Source organism: Coffea arabica, chromosome 1c, assembly GCF_036785885.1.
Source record: "Coffea arabica cultivar ET-39 chromosome 1c, Coffea Arabica ET-39 HiFi, whole genome shotgun sequence".
NCBI lineage: Eukaryota > Viridiplantae > Streptophyta > Magnoliopsida > Gentianales > Rubiaceae > Coffea > Coffea arabica.
In genome coordinates, this window is record NC_092310.1 from 20541173 (window position 1) to 20557943 (window position 16771).

General features: G+C 40.7%; 2 protein-coding genes across 2 annotated transcripts; both read left to right on the forward strand.

Annotated features, from left to right (window-relative positions):
• Nucleotides 1-2498: 2498 nt before the first annotated feature.
• Nucleotides 2499-3755, forward strand: LOC113720223 (protein MAIN-LIKE 1-like). Its single transcript, XM_027245163.2, has one exon. The coding sequence runs from the start codon at nt 2499-2501 to the stop codon at nt 3753-3755; it is 1257 nt and encodes a 418-aa protein (XP_027100964.2).
• A 1403-nt stretch (nt 3756-5158) lies between these two features.
• LOC113720224 (uncharacterized) lies at nt 5159-7297 on the forward strand. The gene is made up of 3 exons (XM_027245164.2): nt 5159-5575; nt 5819-6268; nt 6320-7297. Exons 1-3 carry the CDS (start codon nt 5159-5161, stop codon nt 7295-7297), a joined length of 1845 nt encoding a protein of 614 aa, XP_027100965.2.
• The last annotated feature ends 9474 nt before the right edge of the window (nt 7298-16771 follow it).

The following is a 16771-nucleotide window of genomic DNA, read 5'->3' on the forward strand; positions in this document are numbered from 1 at the left end:
CTCTTCCCCCTTTTGTTTTAGTTAGTGAATGTAATAGGTTCATTAGCTTGGTTGCATGCCCATGTGCTACGTGTTACTTGCTTTATTAGGGCCTTGCATCTAGTCGAGCATGCTAAGTGTTATGTGCTACGTGTTTATGAATTTTGATATGCCTACTCGCTTTCCATAGCCTTGAATGAATGTGATGGATGAATGCACGTCACCACGCTAGTCCAACGCTAGTTGTGGCCCTTGTACGCCACCACACTAGTCCAACGCTAGCTGTGGTTCATTGTTCCGTTCCACTAGTCCAACGCTAGTAGGAACTCATAGAGGGCTAGTCCAACGCTAAACCCAATAGGTCCATTTCCTTTTCATTAGTGCATTATTTGCATGTTCACTACATATCATGTAATTTTCCTTAGTTTTATCATTTGGCATGCTCCTCTAAACCTTTCCCCTTCATTTTAGGTCTTGCATTTCATGCTAGTTAGGGTACATTTGCTTGAGTGTCCCCTCCGATAAGGGAAACGAGCGAGTGTGGCTACTCGATAGCCTTAGCACGCTAGTTTTGCCTTCTAATCAAAGGGAAAATCGAAGTCGAAAAAGTTAGGAGTCATTCCCATACCCGACCTGATGCATTCCTTTAGGTTCATTCATTCTCATTTTTCACTTACTTACTTTTTTTAATTCACTTTTCCTTTCCTTAATTGTTCATTTTGGTTTCTACTTCACAAATTTGCGCTTAATTACATCTATATACACTTATCACTATATTTCATACACTTGCACACAAACACTTGGATTTTTCCATACAATTGCACACATGCACCTTTTTATACACTTGCACACTTGCACTTGAATCATCATTTGCATTAATCGACCTCTATAAGGTTTTCTTTCATTGGCCGCCACAACTCATGTGGTTGGGACCAAGAACCTTACAAGAGACATCCTAGAATCTAGGGTTTGCATTCATGTAGTACATCCAAATGTAATAAATTCTTTGGTTAAAACAAGAAAATATTTGATTAAATATGCAACTAGCCTTGGCTAGGTCAAAGGGGTGCCTTGGATTTTATCCTTGCCTTCCCCTTTGTCAAATGTGACTCCCGAACCTTTTTCTTTGGTTTACGTAGACTAGGAGTCGTTTAAAAAGGGTTTCTCACTACTTTTTCCTATTTTTATTTAAAAATACATTTTTTAGGTGATTTGGTACACCTTAACTCATTACCAAGTGGCGACTCCGTATTTTTCAAAAAACCCTTTTTAAACTATAATTTTGGGTCAAATCGTCGCATTCTCAAACCCCCATTTAGACCCACTTTTCTTTTAAATCAAAATTCATTTTTCAATCACAAAAATACATTTTTCAAACCATTTATTTATTTATTCAAAAAATGGGGCGCGACAGTTGGCGACTCCACTGGGGACATTTGAGAGTCCGAGCAAATTTGATTTAATCAACCTTTTTCTTCTTTTAACCTTTTCATATATCACATTTGGGTGTTTTAGGGTTGCATTTTTTTTTTCTTTTTAGGACTTTGCATTTCGCGCGTATTAATCAATCCCTCGACTCACGAATGTATGTTTGAATGAATGTTTACTTGTTATCTCGCGCTTGCATTGCATTTGGGGGGGTGTGTGTCACCTTTAGAGCCTCGCGTGGTTCTCAACCCCTTCCCTCAAAATAGGGAACACTCCATACGTGCACGTTTACTTATTGTTATCCCATTTGATTTTATTTTTCGTGGGCGCTATCCCACACCGCCTTGTAGGATTAGGATTGATTGCCTTGGGTAGGCGGATGGTGTGCACTGCGCCCATAGCGCTACCTAAGGGATCACTCGAGCCACCGATCAAAGGCCTTGGGAGTGATGACCCTTGGCCTTTAGGTCTAAAGGCTTGGGGACCTTTTAAACCTTATCGAGTCTAGTCGCATTAGTGAACCCCAACCTCATGCATCCATATTAGAATTTTCCTAGGTTAGAGTCGGCTTCACCCTCTTTTAAGCACATTAGGCACGAGGGAAGGGGTTCTACCCCTTTTACTTGTTTTATTATATTTCTTTTCTAAATTGCTCCCGATGTGTTATGTGTACTATCAATTGCACTAACCATTCTTTTGTTTTCTTGGCTTGCATTCATGTGCTTTAGCAATAAGAGGCTACTTTGGCACTCTTTTAGTGACCTACCCATTAGATAACTCACATGTTTAAATTTCAGTCATTGCACTTAATTTTCAATAAATACATTTCATTTTAGACCTTTTTCCCCCCGATGCATTATTCATGTCCTTTAGGCCATATTTGTCACATATTTACATCGCTTTAATAAATGGCATCATGCATTAAACCTTAGAAGGAACGCCAATTAGGCAATTTCCATGTTAGGGAAGCCAACCCTAATCCCATAGGTATTTAACCCTACTTTTGGGAGATTTTGCACGTCTACTTTTTGCAATTTAACCTAAGGGGTAAAATCCCAAGGTAACGGTACTTAAGTGAATTCCTCATCCAGATGACGCAGTATCGAATGCTCAATCAAGTTCCCCGAGAGCTGAATCAGTGGAGGAACAACCTATCCTATGAAATTGGGGGGCTATTTCAATATGTGGGACATTTACCGAGCCTAGTCGATATCATACCCAATGTGTCCGCTATTCAAGCACTGATCAATTATTGGGATCCAGATGTCTCGGTTTTCCGATTTGGAATGTGCGAACTCACCCCAACCATAGAAGAGTTAGAAGGATTATTGCAAATGCCGGGAAAGGGTAGTCCTATGGTATACCCAAGCGGAGGAACCAGAGAGCAGTTTTGCCGATTTCTAGGATTAAGGAGCAATAGTTTAGATCAACACCCTGATGCTAGATCTTGTCCATTGAGGTTTCTATATGACCGGTTTGGGGAAAAGGAGTCCTTTGAGCGCCATCAGATAGATTACTTCATAACAAAGGGACAATGGGAAGAGAAACGAGTACAAGCTTTTGGGTTGGTTTTGATCAACTTATTGCTATTCCCTCAAAGGCATGGAAAGGTGACATTTGCAACCATCAATATGATTCAGAATCTTTTCTTAGGAATTCAGGAAGCAACACCAACTTTGATACCCGTTGTCATAGCAGATATCTTCTCAGCCCTTACTAATTGCCAAAGGAAAGGGGGTTTCTTCTACGCGTCAAATTTGGTACTTCAAATATGGATCATGGAACATTTGGCGAAGAGATCACTTAATCCTATGGGTTCTTGCCTCCCAGTTGAGAATTGGATTGATTCGCATCGAGAGAGAGTCGGTCACTACTACCGCGTTATGTCATCAAACCAGTTTATCGAGGAATTCAACAATTTGACACCAGAAAAGGTGCAATGGGTTTTAGATTGGACTAAGGTTAGGAACCCAGCTTTTAAGACCACTCAACATGATTTCATTCCTTTAGCTGGAGTCAATGGTCTAGTAGCCTATATTCCGCAAAGGGTTATGAGACAGTTTGGCTACCCGCAAAGTATTCCTATGGTACAAAGGGTTGAAGATCTCAGATTGGGTACGGTAACCGAGGGTCGGAGCATGGTATTAGAGGCTTGGGGAAATCTGCGAGGATTTGAGAATTTGCAGTTGGAAATGGTAAACAAAATGGCACCTGCAGTTATGCCTGGGTACAACGAGTGGATCAAGCAAATGGTGGAACATGATAGGGCAAGGCAACAATCATCATCAGCCAGTCCCGAAGAACAAATGGAGAGGCTAAAAAAAGAATTAGAGGAATCTCAAGCCTAGCTTATAACGGCCAACAGAGTTCTAGAAAATAACCAAGTGCAGCTGAGGAGGGAGAAAAAAAAGAATGAGAAGCTAGAGGAAACCATAGACGCTTTTGATAGGATTAGGGAAGGAGCTCGTAAGCTCAGTTTAGGGAGCTCTAGAGAATCACAAAGTACAAGTCTCTCGAGACATAGGGATTTTGTAAACATGGTTACGAAGACCATTGACGAAGTTGTAAAGAAAGTTTGAACCATTCTGCAATATTATGAGAAGCTTTCCATTTTAAGGTTCTAAATTCACTTACAGGTTTGGAAATGGGATTTTACCCCGAAGGCTTGCATCATGCTAGGCCAACCCTTGGCACAAAAAGGGTTCCCCAAATAGGACATGCATCCGAATTTTTCAAATAGTTACTAACTCATGTCTTTTTCTTTTTCTTTTTCTCTTTTGAATAAATTGCAGAAATTCAGTAACGATTGGTTTATCTAAAGCAGTCTTTTGCATTCTCAGGTAAAAATTTCAAAATAGCTTTTCGGAAAAGCCCCATTATTACGCGATCCCGAAGTAAAGCCCAAAGGAATCGTGTAGACATGAGTACTCAACCAGAATCATCCGATAAGGCCGTTGCAACTACCCAGCCGGAAACTGCAAGTCCTGAGGTTCAGTTGACAGAGTTACTCACAAAATTTGGGGAAATGGCGTCGGAAATGGCCGCTCAGAAGAAGTTGATTGACGAGCTTGTTAGTAGCGGAGTGCAACCTGAGCCTGTACCCGCTACACAACCACAATCCGAACCATTTGTTATTCCTCCATTTCAAGCCACGTTTGAGGGAACTTTTAACCCGCAATATGCTTTTACTCAAAATCCTCCTTTCTACCCTCCTTATAGTCAAGGATTTCAGCCTCAAAGCGACCCAAACATGCATTTGAACCCACCAGCTTTTTATCAAACCACCGCAGAACCCGTGATACCGGAGCACACTTTCCAAAATAAGCCTGAAATGGGTGAATCTTCTGCTCCAATTGATATGAAGTTGCTCAAACGTCTAGATCGTTTCGATGAATTTATAAGGAAGAGCCAGGGGTTGAATAAGCAGGGAGTCCTGGATTATGATGAATTGTGCCTTTTTCCGAACGTGCAGTTGCCTGAGGGGTTCAAAACCCCTAAATTTAACAAATATGATGGGACGGGTAATCCCAAGACACATCTCCGACTATTTGCCAACAAATTGGGAAAGCCCGTGGACGATGAGAATTTGCCTTTAAGGTTGTTCCCCGAGAGTCTGGAAGGGGATGCGCTTGACTGGTATTCCAACCTGAAACTTGAAGACGTGAAAACCTGGATTGATTTGTCTAATGCATTTGTGAGATAGTACGAGTACAACTGCGAGTTGGCTCCCACCCGAACTACGTTAGAAGGAATGAAAAGGAAGCCTTCCGAGGACCATAAGACTTATGCCAAGAGATGGAGAAAAGTAGCTGCAAAGGTCGAGCCACCAATGACCGAGGATGAAATCATACGTACTTTCATAAAAGCTCATGATCCGCCGTACTTCGAAGAGATTTTTCGTATGACCGGATGTTCGTTTGCTGCAATTGTAAATAAACTTGAGGAGTTTGATGACTTTGTGAGAGCTGGGAAGATTGTCAATGTCTCCGCCCTCAAATCTCAGTTGGATGCTTTACAAGGGCAAGGAAGCAATGCGAAAAAGTCGCCGTTCAAAAAGAAGGAGGGGGACGCAACCTTTATTTGGAACCAAAACCCTTCGCCTAGACCCCGATATCAACACAATCCAACTTACCAACCACCTTATCATTACTATTCGAACCCGTACCCTGTATATACTACCAACATCCACCACCCTCGACCTCGCCCAAGCTATCCAAACCCACCTTCAGCCCCTTTTCAAATTTCTCAACCAAATCCACCCCAAAACCGACCACGCCCTCCATATAACCCAAGATTTCCGCCTCCAAATAGACCTGTTTACAACCATCCTCAACCTTCTGAACCTTACAACCGACCCCCTAGTCGTACATTTACCAATTTAGGTAGGCCTTTAGACCAATTATATGACCAGTTAAAGGCCGCCGGGAAAATTGGTACAGTACCCCCTCCTGCCTACCCATATGGCATGCCCGCGTGGTATAATCCACAAGCTGTCTGTGCTTATCATTCTGGGGCCCCCGGACATGCCACCTTTGATTGCAAGGCGCTTAAGCATAAAATTCAAGATATGGTTGAAGCCGGGGAGATTGTAATCCGGAAAAGGGAGGCGCCAGGGCCGAACGTAAATAGGAACCCTTTACCGGAACATGCTAATATCATTGGGGTTATTCTGGATGATGCGGAGTATGTGGAACCAGCCAGAGAATTGGCAAGGGAAGCTGAAGTGTTTGGGGTCACAGACCAACCCTTTGTCATAGAACTGCCATTTGAAGAGGACGAGAAGCCCTTTATCTTGGATCTCACGCCAGCTGAGAGTAAGTCTTTGAAGCCGGTGGTTATTGAATTCCCGAAGCAGGAGCCTGTCCTGAGCCTGCAACAAGTACCATAGAACTATGATGAACCTGTCATACAGATTGGGGAAAAGATAATTGCAAAGGAAGAAGTGTCAGCGGTCACCAGATCGGGGAAAGTTGCAAGTCCATTTGAAGCTGCCATTCCGATTCAAGCAAATAACTCCGAGCCGCCCGTTAAACCAACAATCACTGAGAAAGAAGCCTTGGATTTCCTTAAGAGACTTCAGAGAAGTGAGTACAATGTAGTTGAAAAGCTGAGCAAGTCGCCTGCCCAGATATCCATGTTGGATCTACTCTTTTCTTCAGATATGCATAGGGATGCGCTGATCGAGGTGTTGACCAAAGCTCAAATCCCTAGGGACATCTCAGTTGATAATTTCTCACACGTGGTTGGGAACGTATTATTCACCAAACAAATCACTTTCTCTGACGAGGAATTGCCGGCGGAAGGCATTGGACATAACAAGGCCCTGTACATAGTTGTGAGATGCAACGGAAAAATGCTGCCGAAGGTATTGATTGATAATGGATCCGCTCTTAATATATGTCCCTGGAGCACCTTGGAAAAGCTAGGATTGCATGACGTCAAGCTAAGGCCTTCAGGGACCATAGTCCGAGGTTTTGAGGGAGCGCAAAGAGAGCCAATAGGAGAAATTGATTTAGTAGTTGAAATGGGGCCCGCCCAGTTTCAAATAACCTGCCAAGTCATGCATTTTTCTAGTGTTTACAACGTTTTGCTTGGCAGGCCATGGATTCACAAGTCTGGGGCTGTGCCTTCTTCATTGCATCAATTGCTGAAGTTTGTAGTGAATGACAAGCTGATCACTATATTTGCCGAAGAGAATTGCCTTGTAATCACCGATTCTGGGACAAAAGAGGATGGAAGCCGCAATGTCACCATGACTCCTCATAGCACGGCTGATATCGTCTCTGTAAGTTGGATCACAAACGAGGAGCAAGTTCTACCAAAGGCCAGTGTTATGATGGCTAAGGAAATGATCCGAGGAGGTTATGAATTTGACAAGGGACTAGGATGAAATCTGCAAGGAGTTTTGAAGCCAGTGGAGATTATGGAGAAGAAAGATTCATTTGGCTGGGGTTTCCAACCAACCGCTAAGGATATCAGAGAAATGAAGGAACGTAAAAGAGCAGAGAAGGAAGGAAGGCAAAGGGCTCTTGACATTCCACCCCTGTATTATACTTTCCCACGACCAGCCGAGGTGATCATGTCAGAAATCAACCCAGTTGACAAAATTGAAGCAAGTTTGGCCCAATTGTTCGTTGGGGCAACATTTGAAGATAGTGTTCCAGGCGAGGCTGAATTTCCTGACATCCCTGAAGGATCAATTTCCAATTGGACAGCCGAGTCCCTGCCCGTTCGGAAGGAGTTTCGGTAAACTGAAAGGGGTTTATCATTCATGTGAATTCATGAAAATACTTTTGCATCTGTAAATAGCCAATGAAAACAATTTTCCTTTTTGACTAACGTTTGCGCATGTAAATATTGTTAAGTTTTCATTTCCATTTGCTTTCAATCAAAGGTTTTATGAAAATGCACAAGTTGTTCTTGTCATTGTTGTTTATTCGCTTGTTTATATTCATATTGTTTGTTCATTTGTTTGTTGTATGCTTATTTGATTATTATCCCACATTCGTTAATTCTTTCAGATGGCCAAAAATAAAATTATTTGACCCTTTGGATATCACGGTTCTGGAATACGATAATGGCAATCTCTATATCACTCACGACTTGGAGGCCTTTGAATCCGAACTCCAAAGCGAGAGTGATAATGAGGAAGTATTCGATTCTTTTGCAAAGGACTTTGAACAATATGAGGAAAAACCAAAACCGAACTTGGAAGAAACAGAAAAGGTTAACATTGGCACTGAGGATGAGGTTAAGGAGGTGCAAATCAGTATTCACTTGAATGAAAGGCAGAAAAAGGAGATGATTGAGTTCTTGATTATGTTCCAGGATGTGTTTGCATGGTCCTATGATGATATGACTGGTATTTCAACTGATGTGGTGGTGCATAGGTTACCCACAGACCCTTCTTTTCCACCCGTAAAACAAAAACCCAGAAAATTCAAACCAGATATAAGCCTTAAAATAAAAGAGCAAATTGAAAAACAACTCAAAACCAACATTATCATTGTTTCCCATTACCCAATTTGGCTTTCAAATCCTGTCCCTGTTCCAAAAAAAAGTGGAGAGGTGAGAGTTTGTATTGACTATAGAGACCTTAATAAAGCCAGTCCTAAAGATGATTTCCCTCTACCAAATATTCACATTCTCTTAGACAATACTGCCGGACATGAGATTGAAACCTTTTGCGATTGTTTTGCTAGCTACCACCAAATTTTGATGGCAGAAGAGGATAGGGAGAAGACTGCTTTCATTACCCCTTGGGGCACATTTTGCTACCGAGTGATGCCTTTCGGTTTAAAGAATGCCGGAGCAACATATCAGAAGACCATGACAACCCTATTTCATGATATGATCCACCGGGAGATGGAGGTCTACGTGGATGATATTATAATCAAGTCTAAAAGGGCAGAGGACCACTTGGTTGATCTGAAGAAATTATTCGAGAGGTTACGGAAGTACAATTTGAAGTTAAATCCTGCAAAATGCGCCTTCGGAGCACCTGCGGGTAAGCTGTTGGGATTTATTGTCAGTAAGAGAGGCATAGAGATAGATCCAGCAAAGATCAAAGCGATTCGAGACATGCCAGTGCCAAAAACTCAGAAGGACGTGAAAAGCTTTTTTGGGAAGATCAATTTTATCGGGAGGTTCATTGGCCAATTAACTGCCACCTGTGAGCCATTGTTCAAATTATTGAGAAAAAACGTGCCATTGTATTGGAATGAGGAGTGCCAGCGGGCTTTCAACAAGATTAAAGATTATTTGTTGCATCCACCAGTCTTAGTGCCGCCCAAACCGGGCCGACCTTTGATTATGTATTTATCTGTACTCGATGGAGCAGTAGGGTGTGTTCTAGGTCAGCACGATGACTCTGGAAGGAAAGAACAAGCCATTTACTATCTAAGCAAGAAGTTCACGCAGTACGAGGCTAATTATTCATTCATTGAGAAAAGCTGCTGTGCACTGGCCTGGGCTGCCCAAAAGTTGAGACACTATCTGTTGAGCCATACCACGTATCTTATTTCCCGGTCTGATCCTTTGAAGTATCTTTTGGAGAAGCCGATGCTGACTGGAAGATTGGCCAAATGGCAGATAATTCTTTCGGAATTCGATATTGTTTTCACTTCACAGAAAGCTGTCAAGGAGCAAGCTATAGCCGATCATTTGGCAGAAAATCCAAGGGATGATGATTATCAACCACTCCGTACTTATTTCCCTGACGAGAGGGTCCTATTTGTAGGCGCTGCAGATGATATAAGTGAACAAAGTCCTGAATGGAGGCTTTTCTTCGATGGAGCTTCGAATTCTCTCGGAGCTGGAATTGGAGCTGTTTTGGTGTCACCCGAAATGAAGCACTACCCTGCCGCTGCCAAATTGCAATTCGCTTGCACGAATAACATGGCTGAATATGAAGCCTGCATTTTGGGTCTCAAAATGGCTTTAGAGATGGAAATCAAGGAGTTGATAGCTTTTAGTGATTCAGATTTGCTCGTGCACCAAACTTTGAAGTAATGGATAACCAAAGATTCGAAAATTCTACCCTACCATTGTAGTCTGCTCACTTTGGCCAAGCAGTTTCAAAATTTGGAGTTTAGACATCTCCCGAGAGCCAGGAATGCATTCGCCGATGCTTTGGCCACCTTGGCTTCCATGATCCAATATCCAGATGAATTGAAGATCGAACCAATCCAAATTCAACTTCAAAACAAGCCAGCCCACTGCTGGGCTGCAGACGAGTCCTCGGATACTACTCCTTGGTTTAATGATCTTAAAGAGTTTCTCAAAACTGGGTCCTACCCTCAGCATGCTGGTATAAAAGACAAGAGTTTTCTACGTAGAATGGCTTCAAAATTTTTCTTAAATGGAGAAGTGTTATACAAAAGAACCTCGGATTTGAACCTTTTAAGGTGCATTGATGAGGATGAAGCTCAATATATGATGAAAGAAGTGCATAGTGGCATTTGTGGACCTCACATGAATGGCCATTTGCTAGCGAAGAAAATCATGAGAACCGGATACTTCTGGCTTACTATGGAGCATGATTGTATAGACTTTGTCCGGAGATGTATAAAATGTCAAATGCACGGTGACATTATACGCGCTCCACCCACTGAGTTGCATAGCATGACAGCCCCGTGGCCCTGTTCAATGTGGGGTATGGACGTGATTGGTACAATCGATCCTCCTGCTTCAAATGGACATCGATTTATATTGGTGGCGATCGAGTACTTTACCAAATGGGTTGAAGCGGAGTCATTCAAACATGTCACAAAGAAGGTGGTTGCCAATTTCTTGAGAGATCATATCATTTGTCGATTTGGAGTACCCGAAACACTTATCACAGACAATGCCAGGAATCTGAACAATGACATGGTAGATGGACTATGTGAGCAGTTCAAAATCAAACACCGCAATTCTGTCATTTATAGGCCTCAGATGAATGGAGCTGTAGAAGCCGCAAATAAGAATCTGAAGAAAATTATTCGCAAAATGACAGAAAAGCATCGCGATTGGCATGAAAAGTTGCCTTATGCATTGATGGCATACCGGACTTCTATTCGGACATCGACTGGGGCAACGCCATATTCACTCATGTATGGAATGGAAGTTGTATTGCCAGCTGAGGTTGAAATTCCGTCACTACGAATCCTTATGGAAGCTAAATTGGAGGAGGCCGATTGGATCAAGCAGCGCCATGAGCAATTGACTTTGATAGATGAAAAGCGATTCAACGCCATCTGTCATGGTCAGTGCTATCAGAAACGTGTGGCCCGGGCTTATAACAAAAAGGTCCATCAGCGGACATTTGAAGAAGGTGATAAGGTACTGAAGCGGATTCTGTCAATGCAAGATGAAGCTAAAGGCAAATTTGCTCCAAATTGGCAAGGGCCGTTCATTGTCCAAAAGGTATTACCTGGCGGAGCGCTCATCTTGGCGGAAATGGATGGACGGACATTCCCTCAACCCATCAACTCAGATATGTGCAAAAAGTTTTTCATTTGATCATGCAAATTTTCTTTAAGAAATTCATGCAAATGGCGAAATGCAAGTCAGGCCATCTTCTTTTACACTAAAAACATTTTATCTCTACTTGTCCCCTTTGAGCCATCAGAATTGACAAATTTCGTTTGATAACCTTTGAGAATTGCAAACCCCACACTGGGGCAAATTTATTTGGAAAAAAAAGAAAAGAAAAGAAAAAAAGAAAAAAGGAAAAAAAAAGGGGAAGAGAAAACCCTACACTGGGGCAAATTTAGTTTTCAAAGAAAAATGCAAAAGTGATGAAAAATGCAAAGAGAGAAAATTCGATCAAACTGGGGCAAATTTTCCTCAGTTTTGGAGTTGTTTTCAAAAAAGTGCAATCTCAAGTTATTTCACCTCTTATATCAAAATTTGCTTTCAAGCCTCAACTTTTCTTGAAAAACACCCCACCTGACCTCATTATAAAAGCCCAAAGTCCTGGCTTTCGTCACTTGCTGCATTTCTATTAGAAAATTTGTTAATCAACTGGCAGGTGATGTCCGTAATGTCTTCACCTAATTTTACAAGGGAAGTACATTTTACTGATGCCAGAAATCTTTAATTCATGTTTCTGAGTCGATCATGGTCGAGATATTTCATTTTTCTTTAGGTGAAAACCCGAAAGGGCACCTCGAAAGAAAAAGAAAAGCGAAAAAAAAAGAGAAGAAAAAAAGAAAAAAAGAAAAAAAAAGAAAGAAAAGAAAAAGGAAAAGAGAAAAGAAAAACAACAAAAGCAAAAATAAAAGGGTGGGGGCAACCTTGGTGAAAACCCGAAAGGGCGCCAAGGTAGGTTTTCACAACAGTCGAGCTCAAGAAGGAACAGCTGGTGACCTGGTTCATTTAGGGTTTTCCTCATATTTGTGATACTTCTGCCAATATCGAATTCCGAAGAGAAAATATCCGAAGTCTCGAATATGATATTCGTTGGCTAAACTTGTATTGTTCTTCACAAATATTCTTTTGCAAAATATATCTTTATGAATCTCTTAGTTGTTCTCAATTATTTGTGTATGACTGCTTATGATTGTCTGCATTCTTTTGCATGCTCATCTTTGCCTGACATAGGAAATAATCTTGCATATACATTGATCGTTATATGATAAATTTTCACGCATCATTCTTTCACCATTGAATTCAAATGAATGATAAACCCTAATGTTTGTGCAAAGATAAGGGATTCAATCATCAGTTATAGTGAGTGACATGCAACAAAGCTGCCACCTAGATTGGGTGAAGTGTTAAATCCGTATTTTATCAGTCTCAGAATTTGAAAGGTTTCAAGTTCGACTAAGGCAGATGCCGCCGAGCCGAAGTAAAAGCATCACAAGACTCATGTTTACACGATTCTCAAGGCAAACCGGATCAAATAATGGTGGCAAGTCCATTATTTCTTCTTTTCTTGCAGGAATGTTGCATTTACAAACAAAAGCAACCGCTCTCTTTTGGCGCCTAAATCAATGACAGACAAAGCTTCCCAGTAAGCAATGATCGATGTTATTTGCGAAACTCGATCATAAGAAACAATATCAGCTCTCGCTTCAATCACAAAGATCCAAATTTCCCTCTTGGTGCAAAAGTTGAACTATTCTCAGGTAAAAAACTCAATTCATTGTTTAAACTTTCCCAGTGAAGTCCTTTTTTAAATTCTGTTCGGGTCAGTCCCGTTTTAAATTCTGTTCGGGTCAGTCCCGTTTAAATTCTGTTCGGGTCAGTCCCGTTTAAATTCTGTTCGGGTCAGTCCCGTTTAAAATTCTGTTTTCGGGTCAGTCCCGTTTAAATTCCTGTTCGGGTCAGTCCCGTTTAAATTCTGTTCGGGTCAGTGCCGTTTAAATTTCTGTTCGGGTCAGTCCCGTTTTCAATTCTGGTTCGGGTCAGTCCCGTTTTATTTTTCATGTTCGGGTCAGTCCCGTATTAGAATTCCTGTTCGTTGGAATCTTTTGCAGCCCAATAACACAGGTAAGTATTTGGTGTCTACTTCTTTGTCTCAAGTTTTTTTCATAACTCAGACAAAGAGGGGCAAATTGTAGACATCAAATTTTGAATAATTTTATGTAGCATCTATTTCATGATTTTCATTTTAGATTGCTTGCATTTTAGTTCGTTATTGTGTGTTTTGCACTATTAGTTGTTATGATATTTTAGTTTTATTCATGTTCGCCCTTTTAGTTGACCTATTTCATTTGCTATTTAATCTTATTTACTTTTAGTTTTAGTTTTTAGTTTTAGCTTTTAAGTTTAAGATTAGCATAGAGTTTTTAGAAAAAGAAAAGGAAAACATCAAAAATATGTTTTAGTCATTTTGTTTTTATTCAATGCTTTCTTGAAAGAAAAATGAAAATGAAAAATCATAAAAAAAGGAGAAAAGAGAAAATTAAAGAAAAAGAGGAAAAAGAAGAAAAATTCAAAAAAAATAGGCTTTAGTTGGATTGGAAAAATGAAAAAAAGAAAAAGAAAAAAGGAAAATTTGTTCACAAAAATATGTTTATTTCTTTAAATTCAATCTTTGGGCACTTTAGTTATTTCTATTAAGTTATTTTGAGAAAAAGAAAATGATGAAAAATGAAAAATTGAAAATTTAATTAAAAAATGGCCATTTTTTGTTTAGTTTTTTGTTTAAAATTATTTTTTGTTTTGTTATTATTATTATTACCTGGTTTGTGTAACTTTTTTTATTATTATTATTTATATTTTATTTTATCATTTCTGTAATTATCAAGTTGTTTAAAAAAAAAAATATTATCGCAGCATGCACGCTGCAATTTTTTGCAGCGTGCAAAGGACAGCCTCAACAGCCATTGGATGGCTGGATATGAAGGCGAGAGGTAAGCCTTCATCCTCACCATTGAGGTGAGGGTTTAGGAGATTGGGAAGTGGATATAAAATGGATAAGAAGGTTCAGCCGTAAGGGGGTTTTGAGAGAGAAAGGAACGGCTGAAAATCTGGGGAGAGAAGGGAGTGAACGGCAGAACTGAGAGCAAGAGGGAAAAGGGGCAGAGCTAGGAAGAAAGAGGGAGGACAATCGAGAGAGAGAGCTAGTGGGGAGAGAGTGGAACGGTTAAGGAAAACTGAGAAGAGAGAGACAAAGGTTGTCGGCTGTAGACTAAAGGGAAAAATCAGAAACAAGCAAAAGAAAGGAGAGGAAAACAGGCTGAGAAATCAGAGAGGCTGATGGGCGGCTGATTAGGAAGAAGGAGTAGAGCATACAGAGAGAGAGAGAAGACAACTGCATTGTGACAGCCCCACCTTCCCCTAAGGCGAACCAAAGGGGTTAGCGGACTGCCTGCCCAGCTCTCGCCAGGACTAACGGTACGGTTTACGTCAATCTAAAACGTTCCGGAACATAACATCGCGCGCAAACAAGTCAAAACACGAAATAAAATAAAATAAAATAAAACGAAAACCGAAGCCGAAATTTATCTAAACCATAGCCAAGCATATATGTACAACGGAAATCAACATTTACAACCATAATGGCATGCCAAAACCATTCATTAAGGAGTACACATTCGATTTGCCTATCAAAAGGAAATGAACCCGTTATACATTAGGGTTTCACTTCAAGAGCTATACAAAAGACATTTACAAGCTCAGTATGGCAATTGACTATCCAGTCCATTTTCAAAAGCAATTATATCCCTGTAAGGAAAACAAATAACACGGAATGAGCCAAAGCCCAGTGGTATACCACCCAATAAGCAATCAAAGTCATATAAGAATGAACCTTCATTTAAAGTGCACAAATAAGCAATGAAGCAAAACGGTAAAAGGATACGGTCGGCTCTCAAGAGCCCATTTCCACGCTTGCAATCTTGAACCAACCTCATTGACTCTCCGTCAATGTTAAAATACCAAACCGTAGACACTCTTTACTTCCATTCCTTCCACCCAACATACCCCAACCGGGCCCGCACTCCATTCAGTAATATTTTTGGTAATACTCGAGTTTACCGGAACCAAGGGTCTCATTACTACAAGGTTCCCCAGTACAGTCCCCGTGGCGATTCAATCTTCACGATCAAGCCCTCGCCGGCTCGATCCAATTGACTACCAAACGGGGTTGAGCTCAGTAATGCAGTAAGGCCGTTGGACATCGTCCAAACGACATCAATTCAGTTTCCATGAAATGGAATTCACCAACCAATATATCAAGTTCAGTAATGCAATAAAACGGTAGCCATTCAGTGACAATATCAAAAGAGGTGAGGGCGGTCAAGTACACCCTCACCTTAATCAATTTCAATATTCGAATAAGCCATCAAGGCATCACATAACATTTAACAAAGCCACATAGTAACAATTTAGTGAGTGGTATACTCACCAAGCAAGTAAGTGGTATTTCATGTACCACGATCACCAAGCCGTCGTGCACTACCTTCACGCCCTAGAATCATGCAACACATACAATAAGACTCCATGCCGAGCCATAAACAACACCAATTCACAACCCTAATAGGGTTTCATATGCATAAATGAGCATAATAGCAAACCAGAAATTAGAAAATGGCCTTAGTCTTGGCCCCAAATAGAAAACTGTTTTACACTCATTATGCGGTAATGGTACAACTCTCACTACAAATATCGGTTGGGGGTGTAAGACCCACCGTTTCGAAGCTATGGAACAGGGATACAATAATGTAGAAGACCACTCAATCCAGTTCCTAGCTTAACTAGGTCGAAAATGCCAAATACTATCTCAGAATTCCTAAAACAGGTTCGCAAAACACAAAAAACTGTAATCAGTATATCTCAGTCCTTACAAGTCCAAATGCCGAAATTCCAAAGGCATATGTTAGATAAGACACTCAGCTACATTTCATCAGAAGACACCAACTCCAAATTCCAAACCAATTCCAGTCAAAATAGCCAACTACTATCGCAGTTTTCGCATTCTGCTCAAAGCAGAACAGCTACAGTAATTTCGTCATAACTCATTCTACATTAATCCAAATGACCTGAAATTTTTCAGGCGCATCAACCTCATCAATACCTACAACTTTCATGTTTTAAGCAAAGTCAAATTCGGCCTCTAACACAGTGATCTAAAACCGGACAGAATTGGGGCTTCAAGAACCCTAACTTTCCAATTTTCCATCCAAATCCAAAATTAGTTGCATTTAACCACATTTGACATCCACTAGAGCCATTTCCAACCATTACAATTCATCATACAAGCCCCCAACATCAAGATCATATTAAACCAGAAAAATTCCCAATAAAATAAAAACTTCACCATAACAAGCCAAATCAAGAAATAAATCACATTTTCACACACTCATGCCACTTCTAAGCATCATATGACCATTATTAGAGGTAGTAGGGTGTTCAAGCAACACTTACCAAGAAA